The following is a 26,442-nucleotide window of genomic DNA, read 5'->3' on the forward strand; positions in this document are numbered from 1 at the left end:
GGTAAATTGAAGTCTGAATAAAGGGTATTATTTGAAACATAGAAGGGAGCTTTAGAGATGACGCGAAGGACTTTGGATTGGAACCTTTGTATAGGTACGGTTTGTATTTGATACTTTGGCTGAGCCGCATAGCTGCAAACCGTAGGACCAGATGGTTCTGAGCAGTAGTTTATACAGCAGTAACTAAGTAGGTAATTTAATATTTTTAGAAGTTAGGAACGGCCGGAGAAGGTGAAAACGATCTTTAAGTGTTCGAGTTTTATTTTTAATGTGAGCTGACCAGGTAAGTCGCTGGCGAGCGGTTAAATTAATGAATACGATTGCATTTCCGGAGTGACGAACAACAGCGGTAACGCTTAAATTTGCACCAGCGGTGGTGGTGCCGTGGTGGTGACTTTTATTGGCGGCGGAGACCGTTCGGATGAATTGCTTGGACTAAAAGTTTCCGGCATTGGCAGCGATTGGATAATGGATGCATACATCACTGACAAAATGAATATTATAGAGCAGGGATGTCAAACCTTTCTGTACGCACGTGTCAAATACAAATAAATGTTGGTTCTATTTTATTTTCCTTGTGTGTCAACTAATTTGATGACCTTTTTTTCAAACTTAAAAATTCCTACATACATGGCCTGAATGATACAAAACAAGTCAAACATAACATTATTAAAAATTAAAATACATTAGAGTATTTGGCACTTAAAGTATAAATAGCACATAATTTCAAAAGTATGTTGAATAAATTCTGAGTTTATACAAAATAAAAATATTTAAGTAAAAAAGTTGTGTAGGTGCATTTTTAATGAAAAATTTGTTGCTGAATTTTATTGGTATATTTTGTTTCTTATGGTCCTCGGACTCTGTTTGGTTGATTAAGTTGAACTCATTCTGCACTTAAATCTGTTCCAAGACGATTACTTACAGTCGACTTAATTTAATTCATTGAATAAAATAGCTGCTCGCACACATAAGTCGATCCATACATTGTCAATAATGAAATTGTTAGTTTTTCCTTTGAAGCAAATTAATTTTGATGACTTTCCGTTCAATAAGAATTACATTTTAACAATTATTATTTTCCAGCTCATTATTCAAATGAATAAATTTATTTCTCCAAATATTACTTTTCTGAAATTCTACTACCTCCATTTCTAAATTTTCAATGTTTAACTGCTCAAAAAAACTAAGTTTAAGTTTGTCAAATTTAATTATATGAGGATTTCTTAAAAATTCCAAATTTAATTCTAGGCGGCAAATCGAGAAAATTTGCTTGAAAACAATTCTGATTTCGGATGCATTTTCTAATATTTTTATGTATTTTGTATGTATTATTAATTATTATTATAAAAAATAAGAAAACTCATTAACTGAATTTTCAAATAAGAAAAATATTTGAATCTTTCATTTTTTACATCTTTACAAGAAACTTCTAATTTTTTTTAACAATAGTTCCGTGTGTCACTTGATGATTATGCGAGTGTCACAGAGTGATACACCTGTCATAGGTTCACCATCTCTGTTAAAGGGTATCAGACACGTGGTATTCACATTTCACGACTGTAAATTATGTATATTATAATTTTACGCTAAGAGAATAATTTATTCAGATTCATAGACCTATTAACTCGGTTCAGATTCTAGGCAATAGCTTTAGTCGGAACTCGGAAAAGACTTCGAACATGGAAAAAACCAAACAGTTATTTATAATTTACACTGTAGTACATAGCAATACTATAAAAAATAAAAATAGTAGGATTGATAAAAAAAACATATGATTGGTCCTACAACGCTTCCGTAGCAGTCAGCATCTAAATATAATATGTTATCATGAGCATCACTATTCAGTATTCAGTATTCACTTCAAATGTATGTGCATTGTAATAATTAGCAATTAGCATAGACATATTAACTATATTAGTTAATATGTCTATGGTAATTAGTTATTACTTATGGTTGTCGAGTAAGTCGCGCATGCGCTTATGCCACTTGGCACCTAGTTCTAGTGTGTTCTCATCAACAAAATGTGCTCTCCGGGAACTCGACTCGAATTTATATTTTATTTTACCCATCACAATCCCGAGTGTTACAACAATTACTGTAAACTAAGTATTTAGAATATTTGGTCACATTGTTACACCCATAGAAAAACTTAGAATTCTTTCCAATATCAGTATTACCACAGAATAGATTAAATTACTGTCGTTATAATTTGTACCTATGAATTTTAAAAAAAAACTGATAAGAAAAATGTAGTTCGATGTTCGATGACATTTTATCTATAAAAAATAATACCTAAATATACCTTTTGTCCTTTTCTACAATCTGCAGTATAATATTATTAGTCACAGCCCACAGGTCTCATACTCTCACATTCTCATGTTGGGAACTACTAGTGGTTGGTGAATAATGAATATATTATGTACTATCATTAGTCTTTGTCATTGAAGTGCCCAAGTTCAAGGTAGTTGATGATGGTGAAAGTAAACTGTATAAGGTAAAAATATCAGTAAATAAAATTGCTGTTGATTAAACTCATATTTTACCCAGCCTATGTATAATATGGTATAATCAAGTAGGTATGTGCTACGATATTCCAATAAAAATAATTTTGTAGTAGATAGGTAATTGTATTAAATTTTTTTTATTTGTGTTAGTTAAGACATAACATATTCATGAGTAGATTTATAGAATGTAGTAGGCTATAACATAATATATTACAAATCTATTCCAAAAGTTGTATTATTATACGAACAATTAACAAACTCATTTATTTTATTGATTTTACTGGACATTTGTAAAAGCTGAAGAGTGCTAGTTTTCAATTAGTCAGGATGTCTACAATATTAGTAAATTACGATGGATCAGTTCAGATCATTTCATTTAATCGTCCAAATAAACTAAATGCCATATCATTTCAGGTAATTATGCTTAAAACCTAATATTTTATTTATGTTACCTAAAACTTACATAACTTATTTAAATATTAACTTTGTAAAAATATACAGTGCTACAATGAAGTGACCAGAGCTCTCGCAGAAGGGGCTAAAAATGATTCTGTTTTTCTTACCATATTAACTGGTATAGGAAAAGCCTATAGTAGTGGTACAGACTTATTTGATAGTAATGTTATAGATATAGAAGATCGTTTAAATGCAACACGGTAAATAAATATTAGGTGATCATATATTTTTTTAATAATAATTATTAAAATATGTGGTTACATCAACAGAAACTTTGTAAGAGCGTTCATTGATTATCCGAAGTTGTTAGTTGCATTGGTCAATGGTCCAGCAATTGGAATTGCATGTACTACGTTAGGACTGTGTGATCTTGTTTATGCAACTAAAACAGTAAGTAAATAATATAGTTAGTGTTAAATTTTTACAAAACATTGTTCAATTTTAGGCGACATTTTCATGTCCTTTTCACAGATTGGGTATTACTGCTGAAGGATGTTCAAGCATTACATTTCCATTAATTATGGGAAAAACTAGGGTAAATAATAATCTGTTTTTAAATTTGGCTGTGCTATAGTATTCAGCCTACCTTTAAATCAATAGGTCAGTAAAATTACAAGCATCCATACAATATATTACGCCGTTGAGTATATATTATTATTTGATATATTACGACATATTATTCAACATTGTATAACAATAATAATACCGCACTTACACATTTATTACGGTCCATATTTCCATTGTTTACCAAAAGATTTTATGAATTAAAAACTTGTAGTCATTTAATCATTAATTATAGTTCAGCAAATTAAACCGACCCCTACTTATTAAATAAAAAATATTTCGTCTACATATTCATTGTGTGGTACTGCAGAATAAGTGATGTGCTGTGCACAAACATGATAATATGTGTATTCTACAAAGTTAAAGGCATTTCATTGATGCCAGTTTTTTCCATTTGCATTCCTATTTTCAAAATATTTAATTTCATATCCCCTTATAGTATGTTTGTCTAGTGGTAAACTATAATTGTGATAATCAGGTTATCAAGCCACTAGAATTTGAAAAACCCTAAATCCTCATACGTATTTCCCTATAAAAAACTTATTCATTAACCCTATTGAATACTACTTACATATGTTTACTAATTTAGGCCAATGAATTTTTGTACTCTGGTAAGACATTAAATGCTATTGATGCCCAGAAGATTGGCTTAGTCAATGAAATTATCAATGACGGAGTTAGTGGAAGAAATGAGTTAGTTAAAAAAATCACAACTGAAGTAGCTTTGTATAAATCGGTAATAAATGTTCTCATTCTCTTTTTCAACAATTATGTCTTTCAACTGTCATATTATTGAGTTATTTAAATTGTTTTAATTTCAATGAACTTTACAGCCTATGGTGTACACAAAATCAATGATGCTAAATGGTGTGATCACTAAAGATGAACTGCACAAAGCTAATGATAGAGAGATTGAAAGACTGCTAGAAAGATTCAATTCAGATGATTTTCAAAATTCTATTGCTAATTATTTTAAACAAAAAATGTTAAAGAATAAGTTATAAAGTATTCCTTAAGAAATATGTATCTATATGGTTTTTATATTTCAAACAATTTCTAGCATTCACTTTTACATCACATTATAATCAATTTACTAGTTTTAAAAGTTTGGTTGCAATATCATACACCTATTATAGTTACTCTACTAAGCTTTTGAACAATATATTATGATTTTTAAAAATGTCAAATTTTTTTTTGTGAAGTCGTTTATGTTATTCATTGTTTCTTATTGATACCTTACAGTAGCATCAAACACATACCCACCACAGAATACAGATATTTCAATTACACATGCGTATTACACAGATTTTGGCATGGCTTAATATATTTATTTAGCCATGGCACAGACTAAGATAAAATGTATCTTAATCTATTGTAGTTAGACATAGTAAGTTAATAGTTAATCTATAGTTACTATTTTTATAGTTAGTACCAACTAGTTACTATAAATGTTGAAATATTTGTTAGTATGCAGGGAGGTGATGGATCTGTACAAACCAATGCTGTTTAAATTTTCCAGTATAAAATTTTTCAATTTTCTGTGTCCCCATGACAATCCCATCTACTTTGTCATGTGTGTCCTGTCTTTATAATTTTTAGGTTAAAGGTAAAAAAAATTGTTTGTCAACCAAGGGGTTTTCACTATTATTGTTAAGATATTTCCTGGTTTTTCCAATAATGAAAACAAATACTAGGAAATTTTACTTTTGACGCCCCCCCCCCCCCAAAAAAAAGTACCAAGCACCCTCATTTTCCTATCAGAGAAGATAATGAAGTTAAAAATCCAAGCATTTTCACTGCTACATAAAGTGATGACTGACGACAAAAAAAAAGACTAATTTCTAACCACGCCTCACTTATACACACCTATATAAAAATATATTTCTTTAAAACTGTCATACCTACCTGTACATTTTTAGTTACAGAGTTCTAAGTCTGTAAAAATGGGAAGAAAGATGGTTTTTTTTAAGTTCAAATGGATCCTGTATTAAAGCATGAACTCAGTTTATTTGATTGGGACTCGCTGACGTAAGTTCGTACAGATTCAAACTTAAACGCTCAACCCAACAATCACAAACAAAAAGAGAATATTTCGTTTGTAAGTCTGAGTATTCTGACATAGGGACTAATAAGCACCACGGGTCATGATTGTACAATTAGCGAATCATCTAGCAATGATGAGGATAGTTTTGTTCCTAGTTTCCTACAATACACCAAGGTAATTATAATATTATAATTACCTTGCTATACGCTTTGTACTTCTGTAGTAGCTAATCTACACGAATTCGCTACCACATTACTGTAATAATAAAAAAATTACGAACGTGAACGCACTATTTAAGATAGTAGTATCTTAAATCGTGCGTGAGCTTGACGCAAGAACGTTGAGAACCACTGGAAACTTGGTTTGGATTAATTCGCCGACCGCCGTTGCCAACTTCAAACTGTAGAAAAATCACGCGTCGCCGACTGCCAGGTTCCGATCACCGAATCTCACCATTCCCCACCAATTCCGTAAGCACCGAGTATCGGCACGGCTTACTCTATTAATTAATAATTATTTTGCCCGATTGTCGCCATTCGCAATAACGTGACATTATCAAATTTTGATATACTTAACTTTCATCTTCTCGCGTATTCTTTAGTGTTTCATTTGGTTTAAAATCAGTTTGTGGCATTCAATCTTTAAGCATACACAATGGCGTCCAGACGAATCGATCCGAAAGGCAAAGAATCATATTCAGCCGTCAAATACGTGCAAGTCGAAGGACTGGTGAGTATTAAATGCGTGCCCAATGCCAAAATAGATTTTGATTATTTTAAAACATTATTATTAATACTCCCAAACGGCGACCTGTGTCGCCTATAAAATGTTTACTGCAGGCATTGATGAAAATTGCGAAGCACTGCCATGAAGAGTGTGCCAGTGACGTGATCATCGCTCAAGGAGCACTTTTGGGTCTGGTCGTCGAAGACCGTCTCGAGATCACAAATTGTTTCGCCTTCCCGAAGAGTGTCGACGAATCCATCAATGATGGTCAGTTACTTGACATGTTATTCGTGATAAGAATACTTATTGAAATTAGTACCCATAGTACAGATTCAAGACTATTGTCATTTAATGACACTATATATATATATGCGTAGTAATTGTGCTATAAGTCCATTGTAGTCTAAAAAGTTTTTAATTTCTTTTTTAATTAAATGTTAGTGTGTAGGTACCCTAATCATATTTGTTCCTACTGGATCTATTGTGACACAAGATCAAACAATTTGGTTTCATTTAAGTTTTGAATAACGTAATTTATCCTTCAATAAAATATTTCACCTAATTTTAATTTAAATAATATTTTATATTTAAACCCAAAATGTACTAACAAGTACCATACATTCAAATATTTATTAAATTGTGAGGAATAAATTAACTTCGTTTTTTTTCCTCTACCATGATCCTAACTGTTGTGCTTTATTATTTCTTCAAACATCCGCCTCAATGCTTAACATATACAATTAAATAAGTGATAGACAAAATATAAATATGAAACTTTCAGTTAAAAATGTCCACAAAGTTTATAATGGTACATACTTTTTTAAATTGATATTTTTGCAGATCCATTATTTCTTTTATAATTATAATTTTTATGAATATGTCCTAAGCTATGGAAAAAATGTAATAGATTTGATAGTACCGGTCTTGATAAAAAAAAACCTTTATTTTTGTTTATTTTATAGAAAAATATCAATTAGACATGATGAAAAGTCTTCGTCAAGTTAATGTTGATCATTATCACGTTGGGTGGTATCAAAGTTCTGATGTTGGAAATTTTTTGAGTTTGCCATTGTTGGAATCGCAATTTCATTACCAGACTAGCATAGAAGAATCTGTCGTCTTAATTTTTGGTAAGTGTTATTGGTCGGTACTAAAAACTAGTAAGCATATCAAATTATAAGAGTTCAAAATATTGAATTATAAGAATTTACTGTGTTTTATTGTCGCCTTTTTTCACAAGCATTTCACTAATATAATTGTGAAATTTTAATGATTACTTTAATGTTTGTGTTCAGTTTCTAGTATTTAAACTTGTTAGTAATTTTTTCATCAAATTTTTGAAAAGTTTTTTTTACATCATTTGGTACTCAAATATTTCCAAGACTACCCATTATGATCATCAGTTTTATCTCGATAATCCAAATATTTTCCGAGACTACCTGTTAGAATATTGGTTGTCTCGACTATCTCCGCTTTAGAATCTATTTATAAATGTATATTCCCAAGTTTTAATCTTTACCATCATGTAATATACAATTTAATTTTGTTTTTTATGTACAATTTGTGCCTGATAGAAAAACAGGAGCTCTGCTTACGACGATAAAAAATTATATTCAGAGAATTACCACGATCTATTCAGCTTGTTGGCTTGCTTATAACACTGAATCATTACAACTATTTGTTATGATTCTAATGGATCTTAAAAACTACTTTCCTCAGCAAAAAAAAACATTAACCTATTATTACCCAACTTATTATTTTTTACGTAATCATTTAATTTTACTTGAAATTATAAGTTGTTTTATTAAAAGTATACATAATATTTACCTAATCTAATTAACCTATATAAATACATTATATTTAGCTTAAAATATTAGTTAAACATTAACAATATAATACGATTAAATTGTATTTTTTTTATAAAGTAGGCGAGTTAACACCGTTGTGCACTCAAGGTAGTCAAGAAAACGCGGAAGTACCCAACATTTTAGTACCTAATTTTGTTTAATTTTTAAACGTGGACCGACAATTTCATTCTCCTTTAATTTTTTTTTACTGGGTATTATTATTAATATGGAGGTGATCATTTTAAATACTTAACATATGTGTGCTTTCTCCATAGAAAATATCAGAACTGTTAAAATAGACATTTTTTGGGATAATGTCTGTACTCTGTACCTATCTCAATTTAATATTGAGGTATATTAATAATTAATAAATTATTTTTGTTTCAGATGCTCCCAAAACTAATCGTGGATTTTTGTCTTTGAGTGCTTACCGTCTCACACCTCAGGCCTTAACCATGTTTAAAGAAAATGATTTTTTGCCGGATACATTGAAATCATTAAAAGTTGGTTATGATCATTTATTAGTAAAAGTTCCAGTTGTTATAAAAAATTCAACATTGACTAACATACTTCTGTCAGAACTAAGTTTTAAAATTAAAGTTGAAGAAGGCTCTGAACATTTGGATATTGGCACCGCGTAAATAATATAATACGATTTAATATTTCAATAAATTGTATGAGTTTACATAAATTACATTATTATATTATTGTAGTACTGTTTTGGAAGGGCAATTACGTCATTTAATGGACCGAGTGGATGATCTAAATCAAGAAGCCATCAAATTCAATCGCTATCAGCAAGCAGTTGTCCGCCAATCTACAGATAAACACCGTTACTTACAGAAACGAGTAATATTTTTAATATTTATGTGGGATCAATGTAAATTATGATCTAAATATTTTTTTTATTTCAAAAAGGCTTTAGAAAATCAAGCACGAGCAGCGAAAGATGAGCCACCATTACCCGAAGAAGACATTACCAAGATATTTAGAGCATTACCAGTACCGCCTAGGTTACCACCCATGTTAATGGCTACTCAAGTTGATGCATATGCTGAAGAAATAGCTAAATTTTCTACTCAATCTTTGGCTAAATTGTATATGACCAAAGCTATGAATACAAACAACTGATTGAAAATAAATACTATGTATAATATTCTAAAATAGAGTAAATACATAGTTTTATATTTATAAAAATAAAAAAAATCATACTCTCTATTATGAGAGTTAATGGAATGTATAAGTATACAGCTGAGATTATTTATTACATTTTAAATATATTACTGTCATTATTTTGTATCTTTGAAATGTAATATATCTAAACTTTGAAAATAATAATTTAGGTTGATTTTATATGATCATTTAAGTATTTAATAGAGAGATAATGGAGATACTGAAAGATTTATTTTAGTTATAGGTTTTGACCATAGATATATGCAACAACTAGGTAACAATATTATCACAGTCAATATGTATACCACGGACTAAGATATACCTTTATATCTAGTCCTTGATAGTTGATGGTTACATAAGTAAATATACTTATGAAATGAATAAATGTAAACATTGCCTGCTTTAAAAATGGCACCGACTTCAACATCGATTACAACTGTAAATTATAATATAAAGACGGCTATCTAGTTGTATATATCTGTGGGTTTGACATAGATATTTCTGTTGACTTAATGATTTTTATCTTTGCTTAGTGTTAATTTCAAAGTTTTTACTTCAACTGCTAAGTAAAAAAGTTAATTTTTAAATTTAAACATTGTGTTAATTTTTCTGTCATAATTGTTAACACTTCTACATCAGTCTTCCCCAACCGATGTGCCGCGGCATATTGGTGTGCCGTGAGGCCTCTGTAGGTATGCCCCAAAATTCTACGATAATTAACGTTAGGTTAGACGTTTGCGTACAATTTTGGTAATAAGTTGAAATATTTTTAATGATAATTGTAATAATATTTTTTTTTATCTAAACACTCCATTTTAAATTGTTTGTTAGTAATATACTGATATACAACTACTTTGGTATTAATAATTAATATGATGAAAGCTTTTAGCTTATTATAAAAAAAATATGTATACATATAAAAATCAGTAACAAGTGTACTTCGGCTTAACATGAATTGGGATTAGTGTGCCTCGAGTTAAAAAGGTTGGAAAAAGCTGTTCTACATTGTAGGTATAAAGATAGGAAACCTATAAACTTAAATAGGAAAACCATATAATTTTGCTTAAATCAACTACACTAGAAATAAAGTGAACCCCAGTGCATTTTTAGAAAAAAAAACATTAATTTCTTATATTAAAAACGAAAACAGAAAAATTCAGATAATATATTATTAATAATAGAGTAAATTTTTGAAATTTTTTTTTTTTTTTGGATTCACAAATCTGCTTTTTTAAGTAACCAGTTTGGTTTTTTAATGTATGAATCGAACTTTTGACATGATTTATTTATGTTACCCTTTGTTATAACATAAAAATGGTTTTTAATACAGAGGTCGGAGACTCCCAACTAATTGTTTTCCCTGCAGCAGTATCCAGCAGCATACCCCCCCGTAAATACGCCTCTGACACAGCTCCATATTTTGTTCATATGAGAGAACCCTTTCGACTAGATCGCTATTGCCTGCCAGACACAAAGTGTATTGTACAATTATACCAAAATTCACGTGTGATCATAAGCATTGAAGTGGGTAAATTCTTCCACACACCGATTTTCAGTAGCTATATTCCAGGTGTTTCAGTCGTATTTTTTAAGATGTTAGGCACATAATTAGAAACTAGTTATGATTCGTTAAACCCCCTGTGTCTTGACTGCTACTAATAAGTTTCTGTTCAGAAAGTAAGTCCATAATTATATGAACCACCAACCACCTTCCATGAGGGGCCCTTTCTCAGATTTGCCCATTCAAATATTTTTACTTCCTCGTTGAAGGTTGAACTGATACCACTGCTCCAAATATTCTTTACTTGACTTATAAAAAACAGCCGCTGCAGTTTGTACGTTTTCTTCATCGAGAGCACCAGTTTCTTGTAATTCGAGCGGCAGCATGATCGGATAGTTTATTTTTTTCTTACCGTAAATGTTTCTCAATATCAACAGCATCACCATGTGGAACACTAAAATCTGTGCGACACCAGTTTTCACACGTTACTTCGGAGAGATTACTTCTTTGTTTCTCAAACGGATACTTGAACACTTGGTTTGTAAGTTATTACTAAATGAGCACTTGCGTTTAAGAATTTAAAAAACTAAATAATCAAGTGAAGTCGTAAAGAACGTCAACAAACTAGAGGCGCAATTCGTGACAAGGCGACAGAATAACTAAGACAATATGTGAAATCCATATTTTGACCATTTATTGCCGATTCAGTGTAACTTTCTGTAGCTGCAAGCTTGCAACTACAATTAGGTACTTTTTGACTTAAGTGTCATTTTTATCTAAGGAATATGGGTTTTACACGTTTACAGTATAATATATATACTCGCATAATAATTATGGTTGTGATGAATAAATACCTACCACAGGTCCACGGGACACGGGTCGCCTTTTCTCAAAATGTTTGGGTTCTGTAAAGACAGCGGGACGTATCACGTTCACGTATCACGTATGATAACGTTATAAATACCTATCTAAAAAGTACAAAAAAGCGGGTAAGTGGATGTCGCTCTGCTGTACATTAGGTGTCCAGAAAGTCGCTGTAACGGATGGTATATTAAATTTGAATTCAATGATAGGCATTGTATATTATGAAAAACGATTCTGAGCGGAGACGGTAAGTCAGTCTAGGATATTTTATACATATTGTTATTACTTATTATTATTACTGTAGCCGGAAAGTTGAATGAATACGTATTATCCTTAAATTATCAATGACGCTGGAAAACTATTATATATACTTGTAAAAAATTGGGCTGTTTTGAAACCAAATTATAACAAAATGACATAAAAATTTGAACTTAAAAATGTCTGTAAATAATAACTATGTATATAATTTTTAGATTTTTATAGTTACGGAGAAAAATGCTTAAGTGGAAGATTGTTTTACATTTTCAATCCTTAATTATAAATTTTTCACTACAAAATCATTTTTCAATTTTCAATTTGATAAATGTAGTCAAAATATGAACTTTAAACTCTTATAAATCAAAAATATACCTACGTATATTGAAGATTGTCCAACTTCTCTATTGTAACAATATATCAAGAGTCTTTAATTAAATTGACATGCTTTTTGACTCAACAAATAAAATTTTATTGATATTTAAAGAAAAAAAAAATGAAAATTTAAAATATCCGTCAACAGCTCAACACGAGTCAAAATATTTTTAAAATTTTATCAAGTATATGAATTTATGAAATAAACATATGGTGTCAATTTTAAGTGTCTACAATTATACGTTTTTGAATTACAACAAAATAAGAAAATTGTTGCATGAGAAATCAAATCAAAATTTCAACTTCAAACGCTCATAAAAATTTTATATCACTTTCCAGTAGAAAGTTTTTTTTTTTGATAATGGTAGACACTCTTTTACGGATTTTGTATTAAATTTTTAAATCTTATGTATAAAAACAAAAATTTTTATGAATTTCTGACTCAAAATAATTTGCTAATTTTCGTGATTTTACGAAAATTGTCAAAATTATAAATTCAAGCGCTCATTAAAAACGATTGTTTATTTATACGCTTCATTTTTTTCGTTATTTCCACTAAGAACAACCTACTAGGAACCTTGTTTTGTATTTTCAAGTTTTTTGACTGAGCAAAAAATGTTTTTATCAATAGTATTTAAAAAAAAAAAAAAATAATCAAAAATTCCATACGACTATAAATACTTCAACACAAATAAAAATATTTTGAAAATTGTATGATGTATAGAAAATGATAACTCAAACATACAGTGCACATTTCATGTATTTGGTCATTTTTTAGAGTTACACTGAAAACCAAAATCAATATTTTCAAAAACTGGTTTTGTGTAAAAATTCCCGTTTTTCCTTGATTTTTGTTTGTTTTTACTGTCGTTTTTGAAAACTACTGGAAATTTTAAATTCTGACTTCCGAGTGCACTAATTAGATTCACTTTCCTACCAGAAGAGTAAAGTTGCTGTTGAAGAAAATCGAAGCACTTTTACTGCACCAAACCGTGATGACAGACACAAAAATAAAAAACTAATGAAAATAAAATAATACACATCATTGTAAGATCAATACATTCATCGCTCCGCTCAGAATCTAAAACATGTGTAATTTATATTCAATGGAGTTCAAAACTATTTAATAAAACAGGGTATTCCACTGGATTTAGTTAATTTTTCATACGGTTAAACCGTGCTAGACCGCAGCTATACCTACCTAATAAAAGTAAAGGTTTCAATATCATATGGACCTATACCTAAATTGTAAGTTTACTCGGAATAATAATCTCTGGAACTATGAAAAAAAATTTGACTGATTTAAAAAATTGTTTTATTAGGCTACACCATCCCAATGATCTACAGATTCTACAGGATATATTCTATCTCGATAAGTGGCCCCTAATTTTTTTAATTTTAAATTTGAGAATTTTATATAGAAATAATAGGTATAATATATTTTTGTTTATTATACCTAGATGAATTCGAAATTCGAAATTGGTTCTCAAGAATCGATTTCAACAATTGTTTTCATCTATATAAAGCTAAAAATGCTATAAATAAAAAGTCATTATAATTGAATATAATTCTAGACATGTATTTTATAAGACTGTTTAAAATCTTCAACGGAGATCTAGATGGGATAAATTCACGGGAATCTTTTACTGGAAGCTTTGGGCATCATTACGCAGGATGCCCGGATATTAAATGACGAATAGAACACACATTTTGATTCATATAGAGTTGGTATTTTTATCAGGCAACCGAGTGCACGGGATCAACTAGTAATATTAATAATATTATGTATGGATATTGGAGTATTTCATACCTATAATTAATATTCATTTAAAAAATGTAATTATTATTACCATTATTTATTATTTTAAATTTTAATATAACATTATATTTGAATTTGATAACAATTCATTATAGCTACTTCGATCACTACAATAATATTAAAAATCATTTAAGATTATTTCCCTTTAAAAAATAGGTAATACAAACATCAGATCATTCTACAATAACAATAATCTTTCTTTTTTTTAACAATAATCTTATAATATAATTTAATATAAATCACGTTTTCTTAAGCAATGGCCTATCACCTATGGGATTTAAAAACTATTCTACTGTCAATAAATTATTATTACTAATTATTTGTATGTATTTGTTTACTTAATGACCCACAACTAAACTAAATTAAAATTACCACATTAATTAAGTATTAGAATATAAAAATTAATTACATTTTTAAAATTAATATTAATTATATATAATATAGTATATACCTACCTAAATTATAAATTATATAATTATAACTAAAAATGACAAAATAATAAAATATTTTGTGTTTTTGGACTTTTTGTCCAACCTTTTTCAAAATGGACTGGTCGTCCGGGATTCCTAAATGCCTAATACCAGTAATACGTCCCATTGGCCATTATAGTAATAGTCTTGTTGACTATTGTTATTCTTATTAATATTCTCTATTTGCATAAATATTATACAACATTTGTGTATAATATTTTCAATACCTAATAATAATTAAGTGAATACTGTGAGTACAAACTGCAAAGTGTGTTCGATTGCTTCTGACTACAATATTGTTGAACGTGATACAATTTAATATCTCGCATTAGAAATTCAAATCAACCATAGATATTAACTGTGTAAATGTATAATCAGAATTTCTAGCCAAATAAATCATTATAATATTATGGCCGTGCAGTGAATTAATTTCATAGCACCAATCCGACTCCAATTTCATTATTTAAAATAAAAAGGAATAATTATTGAACATATATTTTAACCTGCTATTGTATTTACGTATATATCATACATTTATACGTCTATTTAGTCGACAGCATTTTATCGAGATCTAGTTGGGTTTATATAGTGAGACACTGAGATCAGTGTTGTATATAATATTACGAGGTTGGCGGTTTGGCTGATGGTAATTATTTGATAAACACGAGCTAATTTAGCATAGTAAATTAGTATAAGCCGCATTAACCCTAGCTACTTATGGTGCATTTTTAATGTTTTGTTTTCGACGTTTTCGTAAGCGGAATGGTAATTTACGTTGGTGTTTTTGGAGCACTTTAATAATTCATTTGATGTTCTTATACCTATAGTTGTATACTTTTATTATATATTATAGATACTTATACGTAGGTACTCATAATTAGTAATTTGTTAATAAATCACGTGTCTAAGGTACACTGAATTCCTTTAAATTTTAACCAAATGACTTTTGGACCAGATGATGGGTATACCTATAGCCACATCTACTATAGTCTATAGGTACCTATATCTGTGTTTATGTTTAATAATTTAAGGTTATTAATATTGTATTAGTGAGCAGTTTTTATTCACTGTAGTAATCGCTAATCGCACACCCATCTACCCACGACATAATATTATGTGATTGTTTTTATGACTTTATGAGTTATCGGAGCTTAGCCAAAAGAGCTAAAAGTTTTGTGTCAGAACTCAAAATAGATAACAACACAAAGTGATACAGTAGTATTTTTTCTGAAAAGTTCAACAATAACATTTACTTTGAAAAACTAAAATGTAGGTATTTATAGGTACTACTTACATACAAAAACTATACACGAAAAAGGTCTCAATCTCGCATGGTAAGACAATTTATTGACAACAATAACAGCTGTAACTTAGCTACCTATAGTATAATATATTATGTCACTAAAATAAATTATCCGCGCTGACGTATGTAATAAGTATTTTTTATACTGAATAAGATACCAAGATACTTGATAGTTTGCACTTGGTCTGTAATTTATATTAATTATATTTAATTAGGTAATTAAATGTCTAATAACTATTAGGTACCTAATAAAGAGGCTTTTGGTATTTATTTAATTCAATAAATCATATTTTCCACTGTTATTCTTCCCATCAGCGCTGGGGAAGATTTTTTTCATGGGACCAAGAAACTTTTTTGCGTAAGGCAAAAAAAAAGGTCTGGCACGTCTTAGTACTCAGGTACTCGTAGGAATTTTTTAAATATTTATTCAAATAAAATATGTACAAACTAAATGACCGACTATTAAATATTTACCGACAGCCAAAATACCATTAATAACTGCGAGGTTAATTCCTAAGTATTTAGATTCTTTTATATTTTCTGAATAAATTGAAGATTTTATACCATTTATTTATTTTTATACATTTTACACTGAAATTGAAATATTGAACTACCCATATACTTTATGAATTTCACACTGAAATACCATGTCGACGAATGAACAGACAGAATTTATCATGTTTACTTTTTTGAATTTGTGAGAAATGAGAATAAATATTGTACATCAACAATCCTGCGATCTTCGAGTGATCTTATGGTTATTTATAAACAATAATAATTGTTAATTAATAACATTTTTTAACAAGACAAGTAGGTATATAAGTTGTATAATAATATAATAATGTAGGTACTTCGTAATAATGGTAATAATAATTTTCTTTCGAATCTTCATACTCCAGAGATAAAATATGGTCAGCAATAGCAAAAGTATTGGGATTAGAATATCAGACATATCAAACAATTCCTCAACAGAACTATTTCCACAAGCATTCCTATTATGACGTGGTGTGCAACGGTGTGCTTATACTAAGTCCCAAGTTTGCAACTCCGATTGTATTATATGATGCGGTCAACAGGTCGATCAGTCAAACCAGACGTATCAGATGTACCTGTAGAAATCCCGCGTACAGATGATGCTGAATGGCCTGAATGTACAAGGGTGATGGACGACAAGGGGTAATAATTCAAGTCCATTTGATATTTATTAACATGAACTTTACTGTGAATGTAAAAACTGTTTGAATATTTTGTGTAGTTGAAATAGTTACAGAGGGTCTGCTGGCGTGAAGGACGAAGGTGCTTGTAGGTACTCGCCCTGACAAATCATATCTAAAATCTGAATATCGGGTGGCCGGGACTCCATTTTATAGGCTTAATCTCCACTACTCTTCTCCTATCGACTAGATAGTGTTGACTCCGTTTACTATTGCTCGTGTGCGTACAAGGTCCAGGAAATGCTATCGTGGTCGTCCACGCTCTCATGGTCTCGAGTCGTTTTGTTATCGACATCAAATGGCGTAGTTTTTGCTGTTAAAATATTTTAATAACGTAGCTATAATAATATAACATTGTCTTTTAAACTGATCAATATCTACTATTGATTAATGGTTTTGTACGAGCGTTTCTATTCTATTCTAATGTGCGCATATTTCGACAATCCGTACATATGACGTTCCATTGCCTATCTCAAGTATAGTATGTCGGGACGTCAGTCAGTACGTCATGGCAACCCGTCCATTGATTCGCGTGTTCCTAATAGCTGATTTGTATCTGTAACATTTAAATTGAGAAAAAAAAGTTTAGCCTAATTTCACAATAACTTTTTATGCGAGTTAGAACTTTGAAGTTAGAATTTTGACAAAACTTGTCAAAATCATGAGAAAATGTAAATCATTTTGTGGCTAGTTAAAAATGACTATACTGTGCCTACCTATAATATAATAGAAGTATAGCTCGATAAAAATAAAAATACATTTAATGTATAACTCTTATTTTCATTTTGGAGTCTTCGCTGAGTCATCTCAATTTTTAGTTTTGGGTCTACTTATATTCCGTTTATTAGCCATTTTAATAATTTCATAATAATTATATAATAACCACTGCTTTTTCACTAAACTTTTAAAATGAGCACAGTTTATACTGCATTTGCACTTCACGAAACAGGGGTCGATGAATAGTCTTCATGATCACAGTTCACAAATTATGACAAATTATATTTAGGTATATTATTATACAGTATTATGCAATATGCATATATAATAGGTTAGGTTATTGGTACTTATTTTTACACGAATTACACAAATTGCCTTGGCATTTGCAATTTGGTAGTAACTATTTTCGTTCAATATTTATATTCCCTGATAACAAAAATATAATTCAAACAATGGTGTCTAAACCGCGTAATGCAGTACACTAATACCTAAAAGTACTTCATGCTTAATATATTACATAATATGTTATAGGTACTAAATATATAACTATAAGAATAAAGGTAATAATATTTATAATTTATTTATATAAAAAAAATAGTAGAGCCCATCATGATTTTAATTATTTTTCAGGTATGTACCTAAATATAAAATTCACCAACTATGCATTATAAATAAAATCATAATATATTTTCATCGAAAACACATTTTATTTTTGGATTGAGTGGGTAAATGTATACAAGAATAATATTACGCTACATTTTGTTTAAATGTAATTTAGGAATTTTAGATTTTTCTTGGAAGTGACGGCTGTCGATCGCTGATAAGCGGATAGTTAAACAGCATGCCAATTCACTGTTTAATGTGGTGGGGGCAAATCTTTGTCACCAACTTCGAGTGACGAATCTTTCATAGGGGGCAGCACGTTACTGTGATTTACGGATGAACAATTAATGCCAACGACGAAAAACATGTTTCCGCATAACAGTTAAAACGGGTTCATAAAGTTATTTTAGAGTTAAGACGCTTATAAAAAAGATAGAACACAACATTTTAAAGTGAACCTCGTTTTCGGTTTTTCGTTTTACAACTTTCAAGAAGAAAAATTAAAGTTTTAAAAAATGTAATTTTTTTTACCTCTTGAATTTACAATATTTTTTTTTTAATTAATAAATTAAAAAACGCAAAACAATGTTCACTTGAAAATATTGTGTTCTATTTTTTTTATTGCAAGTATCTTAACACAAAAATTACTTTATGGACCCGTTTTAACTGTTATGTGGCAACATGTTTTTACCGATGAAAAAGGTCAGTGTGGCGTCCTCTTAATTTAATATTATTATAATATGAGATCGATGTATCTATAATCGATTAGAATAAAGTGCCAATATGTTTCTAGCAATAACCTTGAGCTGGCTGTCGTTTATGTTAGTAAAAACAGTATAGTTTCTATTAATTTGTGTCTCGTAACTAGTGCCGTCCTAACCACCAATAACGCCCATTAGGGCAGCAATATTTTTTATGGAAGAACCAGTTTTCGATAAAATTGATTTTATTTTTTGGTCTAACACTAATAATAATACAGTAGAAACTAGAAACATGAACATATTCAAAAGATTATAATGTATAAGAAATTTTTGATTTGTCGTAGTTTTTTTTTATTAACTGTCGATAAAAATTTTTCATTTGGTCAAATAACTTAAAAATTTATTACAAGATTCCTCAAAAATTATTTTTAATGAAAATTCTAATAGAAAAATATTTTTGATGAACAATAATGTATCAATAATTTTCTATGCTTTGGTTGAATTGATATTTATTATTTGTACATTATTATAGACATGTAACACATTTATTACATAATTTTATATTTAATAGTATAATAACATTTACAATTTGACAAGTACTCTTCTTCGATACTACAGTATAATAGGAAAATTAATGTCTAAAATTAAACTTCAAATTGTTCTTTTTATTGACCGTTTTTATGAAGCTTCCTAAATTCATGGACGCCGAAGAGCACTTGCCCTATTCCCTTCTCTTTGGGAAGGCTAAGCTCATAAGTCATAACAGATATATTTTGTAATAGGTAACACACATTTATGAAGGCATTTATGGGTCGTTTTATGGCAATAAAAAGGACAAACAATTTTGATGTTCGTGGATTTGGAATATCGGATGATTGGAAATTAACACGAATTGTAACTTCAGAAAATATCGTAAAAATAGTTCTAAAAAATGTTTAAAAATACCATGAGATTAGGGAATCTGTAACGAAATCTTGACTTTTTTAGGTACACACCAAAGTTTCTTCAACCTCTTAACAGTAGTGGGTACATTTGAAAATACTGTAAGTCGGAAAGACTCTGTTATAAGTGGACTCGCTCTTCCTAATTTCATAGACCAGGGTTCCTCAATTTTTCCAACGCCCTTGTAATTGTTTTTCGTATAACAATCTTGTTATCGTATCTATTTGAGAAATAGATATTATGCCAAGTACCACTATGTTTTTAGCAGCACTTTTCATATCCAGACATAGGTGTGACGGTGTGAGTGTGTAACTGATCCTTCACTACTGTGTCACATTGTCTGTGCGTGTCTCGTATCACATCTTAACTAATTCTAGTGGATTCACCTTGTCTTAAGCTCCGTTAAATATGATCTACACAATACACATACATATTTTAAAATATGCAACCAATAGCAACCCTATACAAACAAAAAAAAATTCGTTGGCTTGATCATCCAAACTGCACAGATTTTTAATATGATTAAGTGGATTGTTTTCGACCAAATGTAAAACACGAGGGTAACAATCATTTACAATTACTAGATGATATTTTGTAGTCGGATGGACAAAGTGGGGAGGTTGTCTAAAAAGTAAAAAGTGTATGTAATATCGAACCTAATGTGATTGTGATTATAAAAAATATCAGTGAAAATACCTACGATATAGTGTATACAATATACATGTGTAAATATTAAAATAGGTATGAAATAATATTGTCCTAAAAAGTGAAATATAATTTTAAAAGTTGTTTAGATAAAAACTGGAAAACGTAAGTATTATAAGTATAGTTATTATCTTCATTCTTTATTCTGTCTACAACAATAATCTAAAATGCTGTAACGAATACTGACTTCAAAACATGTGCGCCGTGCTCATTTATCATAATATTATATTGTATTTTAGTAAAATTCCAATAGGTAGGTACATTTTTATATTTTACCATCTCAGGAAAATCCAATCCACAAAATATTTTAAATTGTTCGTTTCACTTAGATTGTTAAATTGTTATGAAATATGATAGATTAATTTATGTATATTACAAATTACAATATTATGTTCTTACGTCTTACCACTATATTCATATTTAATGTGAATAAAATATAATAATACTTACAGGTATGACCATAATATACTAAATACGATTTTATCGTAGACAAAATATGATTCCATTAGTATTTTCTATACAATGTTGGTATATTATGTCCTTGCAACATTGAACATACTAATATGTATTTGTAATTGTCGTCTTAAAAATGTTAATACGATTTTAAATGAAAAATTATTTTTTTAGAAGATAGAGACAGCAAACCAAAAGGTAAATATTTTAAGTTGTAATTACTATAGAATTTCCTTATACCTGCGTTGTTTATTCTGTCTAAAATAATTATCTAAAATGTTAATACATTTTTACCTCTCCGGGGATCCAACCAAATGAAATATTGTGTTACGTCTCATTCCATTCCCCTTTGCAATTTGATCATTATGCTAAGTATTTAAAAAGCTTATAAAATATTCAAATAAATCGTTTTCTTAAAAATCACGTAGGTATAAATAACTACCATATGCTATCATAAACATTTATGTTCAAGAATACCTATAAAATTACCATTTCATTAATTTAATAAAATAATTCACATTCTGTAGCATTATCATCAACACAACTATTATTAGCATATATAAGTACGTTGGTTTCGTCTTACTGCACTATAATACTGGTTGTCCTATACATTTAATAAAAGTTTACCTAACGGCAATCAATAATATTATATTCTTTTAATAAATATACTATTATATAACAACTCAATCTACAAATAGCATTTTGGAGCACTAGGCTGACATTGTATGTTATGCTAAAAAAGAAGAAAACTAATACAAGTAAAATATTGATTAATAATGTTTACTAAGCCCATGTACTTTCTTTTAATTGAAAAATTTTATAAAAACGACAATGCCACGATAAAAGCATATAGTTTTTTTCTGTGCCTCAAATCTCCACTTCTCACATTTTTTCTTCACTTATGCTTTTTTTTTATTTCATTTTCCATCTTAAAGTTCTTTAATACAAATTAATTGAAAACGAACAACAAAGATATTATAATAAATTATAAATATTCAAATGGAGACATGTAGTGCTAAAAAGTATTTTTAGATTCTAAGCAAAGCAATGAATTATGTATATTGATTTTACAAAATCGGGTTTTTGTTGTTTTTATTTGAGACATTTTTGTTTGGTCAAAAAGTTTGAAAATTTAATTTCGCTAAGTCATAAACATTTTTCTTCTATATTATCTAAGATTAAGATTACAATCCTCTTAGTTTTTCTATTTTTGACAAAAAAAAAAGTTAACCGGAAAGTCTCATAGGTATGTAGGGAATAGGTATTCATTTTTCTATGAGCGTTTTAAATGCAAATTTTTAGACTTTGGATTTTTCATAGATATCAGTAGGATATTTAAGGTTCAAATTTGAACAAAATTGTATCTATAGATATTTCAACAATTGAACAATGAGTTAACTTTTAAAGTAGATTATTATATTTTATAGAAAACAATGGCATTCTTATAATACAATTTTAAACGGACTATAAATTATATTGATTAACATTTTAATTCAATATTTTAAGACGAGCTTTTAAATAAAAATGTATATACTTTAATGCAAATATATCCAATTAATTAATGGTGCTTATGTGTAAAAGTGCGTAAATTAAAATGCAATATATAAATGAATTTAACTTTATTTAGGGTATAAGAAATTTTGAATAAAACGATGTATTTTACAAAACCTACATAGGTATTTATCAAATTCGCAATTTTATCACGTTATATTTTTAATTATTTAATATTTATATAATACTAAATAATATTAAAAATATTAATATTATACATATTTGTGTGTTAATTTAGGTATAATTGTAATACTCTACGTAACTTAATTATTTTTATACTAGGTATATCTATCATCTAGGGTCTGGGATGATGTTTACTTACCCAAGGCCGAACATTATCGGGCCCCTTAAAAAAACTGATTCATGGGCCTTTGGTGGTATGCCAGGCCGACACTGTTTACTGCGTTAGTTTTTGAATTTAAAATAGGCAAAAGTACAGTTGGCGAAATAGTGTGAGAAACTTATAATGCAATATGGTCATGTTGCGAAACAAAGAAAATATGTCCAAACCCACTATTCAACATTGGTTGGAAATTTCGCAATACTCGATATTGGTAATAATTTGCAAGAATTAGATTTCAATATATTCGTGCACCTAAAAATTGTATAAAAAACTTATTAATATAATCATTAACGTTTTTGTATTTTTGGGCGCCTGTCGTCCGATAGTTCATACCAGTTTCCAATGTACATATTATGGGTTCCGCTAAATTACGCCAACATGAATTATTTACATTTCTGTCCGTGTAATCTTTGCTCGTCATATATGATAAATACTCATAAGTCATAACCCATAACTAGTGATAATTATGTATAATTTCAGTGGCATAATTTCAATTTTCAATAGATGAGAGGGGCAAAAGTTTTGAGAAGCCCAGAGGGGTAACTTGATGAGAACCGATCTCTTCCCCCGCAAACACACCTCTGCATACATTTTTATCAAATTACCATTCCCTCTTACATATTTTAAAAATCAAATATATTTTACTCTAATCGTTTCAACACTTTTCATTAAATAGGTAACAAAATCATTTTATAAAAAAACAATTGTACCTTCAAATTAAAATTCTGCAAACTATTATGAGAATTTGTATATTGATTAACAAGATATATTTTGTCCATACTAAACAATTATGAATTAATGGAAACGTTCCGAAAAAATAAATTTTAATATACTAAACTAAACTCAACACAATAGAGAATAGGAAACTGTACACGACTATCAGGAAGAAGTCTGAAATCAGTAATAAATAAGAGTGCCGATCGGTTGTTGTTTTTAGAATATGTTTTATAATTTTAGATTTTAGAAATAAAACTAGATGTGATTATATGATGATATTAATTAAATTATTATTATTATTGTATCTTGAATGTACCAGTACCACAATAATATTATATGTTCCTTTTCCTTCACACAACGCACGCACAGACAGAGTACATACTAATTAGTAATTAGTAATATTTACATGCTGCTCGTCCGTCGACCCCTCTATTAATTAGTAATATGCTAATATTTCTAATGCCTAATATTGGCAATTTATCACTGTGACAATAATTTCTTGGTACACGTAGAAATTACAAAATAATATAGTAAAAATAGGCATGTTTTTGTGCTAATAAAATATAATTATGGTTAAACGGCTACAACCGGGCACCGGCCTACCGTGGGCTGCTTTTACAATCAGACAGGGGCTCACCTCCCCCACCGCAGACACATGACGTTACTGTACAATTTATTAAAATTGCTTCCTTAAGTAAGTACAATAGTTATTTCAACTCAACCGCATACCTAAATACCTAATATAAATAATATGATATTATTATCGTAAAACAATTTTAATTTCAAAAGTTTAAATAATTCACAATAAATATAGAAAAATATTTTTGTACCTAAATAAGTTTGGAGCCACCTAACATCTTATAAATGTATCATCTCCAAAAATCTCAATCACCCATTCTTCCTAGTTCCTAGTCGTCTCTCTACTGTCCCTAAATGTGCACCGTATATAGTTATAGATATTTATGACGTGATTAGAATGCCGTGTTATTTCAATTGAACTCAAAAATACTTCGAATATGAAATTAAGTGATTTAAAAATGTACATCTATTGTTGGTTAAAATAAATAATATATGTAATTTGGTAGAAATATAGTTTTCTATTCATGATGATTTATCACACCGATACAATTACACAATTTAATGGTTTGTATGAGAAGTGAGAAGCTGGGCATCAGGCGATAAATTTATAATAGAATCCTTCACCAATTCGTCCGATTGTCAGCAACGCCGACGCGTGATAATTAGGTAATTCGATAATACTATGAATTATGATCGTACTATACCTATTATATCTATTAGTAATAGACTAATAGTTTTGTCACGAGCCGACAAATTATAGTGCCTATATATTAGTAGCCAAGTCAGAAGTCACCAAGATTATCGTATAATGTCATTGGACTGTGAACACTATTATATCACTATTATCAATTAAATATGTATAAATAATTGTATTCAAATTGAAAACAATTATTGTTATTGTCGATAATTGAATGAGATAAACTAGTTTTACGTCTTAAATCGTAATATACGCAAAGGATATCGATCATATCAATGAAACATTTGAAACACACTACGGCATATTATAATATTCATTATAAATGATAATTGATAATATTAAATTGTAATTTGTATTACTAATTTAAAAATATATCTCGATATACCATAGGTTTTTGTCGTCGCTTCGTCGGCACAGCGGACTGCGAGTTTTAAGTATATGGGCATGTGTACCTACGCATAGTTTTATAGGTATATTATTATATTTTCGAAAACTCCGCATTCGGGTAAGTGTGGATACTGCAACAACAACGGACTGTGAAGTGTAAATCATTTCGTATTATATTTCATACATTAAATGAGCTCGTACCTATAGGTGACGTAGACCAGCGGTTCCCAAACTTTTACGACCACGGCACCCTTAAAATATTGTTTGTGTTTCGCGGAACCCTAATGTCTAATCCAACTCAACTACAATTTTTGTAAATTAAAAAAGGAAAATCAATTCCTTAAACTCTCAAGTCCAAATAATATTTTAATGATACTGTTAATGACTTTTCATTATTAAACTTAGTTAAAAAAAAAATTTTCAATCAAACATTTTTTGAACAACAAACATTAAATAAACATAATTTTCTCAATAATCTCATACATCTAACGGAACCCTTGACATTGTCCCACGGAACCCTAAGGTTCCGCGGAACACACTTTGGGAAACGCTGACGTAGACCGTAGAGGTAAGTAGCCCCGGTACAAGTACATTTCCTGCGGACGAACGACCGTGCGTTCCCCACACAACGATAATAATATAATAAAAGGGTCCCCCTCAGTCATGGCCACGTCCCAAAACGCGACAACACAATGCGGACCGTAATAATAATAATAATAATCATATTATTATTAGGTACGCGTTATACGTCGTCGTGATATAATATTTTGTGCGCGTAGGACGACGTACTCGGATGCCGCTCGAACCGGGAAAAATCATTCGAATATTATTTCGAAATCTCGACGCGACGGAAAACCGGTCGTGGGCAGAGGGAGTGTTGCGACAGTACGACACACGTCTGACGTAATAATATTATATATATTATTAAC

General features: G+C 29.5%; 2 protein-coding genes across 4 annotated transcripts; both read left to right on the forward strand.

The window, feature by feature from the left end:
- Window positions 1–1,886: 1,886 nt before the first annotated feature.
- Window positions 1,887–5,248, forward strand: LOC111037950 (enoyl-CoA delta isomerase 2, mitochondrial-like). Of its 3 annotated transcripts, none has more exons than XM_022320824.1 (7): window positions 1,887–2,624; window positions 2,805–2,921; window positions 3,009–3,163; window positions 3,233–3,353; window positions 3,409–3,498; window positions 4,117–4,263; window positions 4,361–5,248. In XM_022320824.1, the coding sequence occupies exons 2-7, from the start codon at window positions 2,835–2,837 to the stop codon at window positions 4,529–4,531; spliced, it is 771 nt and encodes a 256-aa protein (XP_022176516.1). In that variant the 5' UTR covers window positions 1,887–2,624; window positions 2,805–2,834; the 3' UTR covers window positions 4,532–5,248. The 3 variants fall into 3 exon arrangements, with proteins under 3 accessions (XP_022176516.1, XP_022176517.1, XP_022176518.1); XM_022320825.1 differs by having other exon boundaries at window positions 1,887–2,579; XM_022320826.1 differs by having other exon boundaries at window positions 1,888–2,497.
- Window positions 5,249–6,008: 760 nt separating this feature from the next.
- Window positions 6,009–9,436, forward strand: LOC111037949 (eukaryotic translation initiation factor 3 subunit H). Its single transcript, XM_022320823.1, has 6 exons — window positions 6,009–6,300; window positions 6,411–6,564; window positions 7,260–7,427; window positions 8,532–8,781; window positions 8,858–8,993; window positions 9,063–9,436. The coding sequence occupies exons 1-6, from the start codon at window positions 6,226–6,228 to the stop codon at window positions 9,273–9,275; spliced, it is 996 nt and encodes a 331-aa protein (XP_022176515.1). The 5' UTR covers window positions 6,009–6,225; the 3' UTR covers window positions 9,276–9,436.
- Window positions 9,437–26,442: the final 17,006 nt, after the last annotated feature.

The sequence above is a fragment of the Myzus persicae genome, unplaced genomic scaffold, assembly GCF_001856785.1.
Source record: "Myzus persicae strain clone G006 unplaced genomic scaffold, MPER_G0061.0, whole genome shotgun sequence".
Classification (NCBI taxonomy): Eukaryota; Metazoa; Arthropoda; class Insecta; order Hemiptera; family Aphididae; genus Myzus; species Myzus persicae.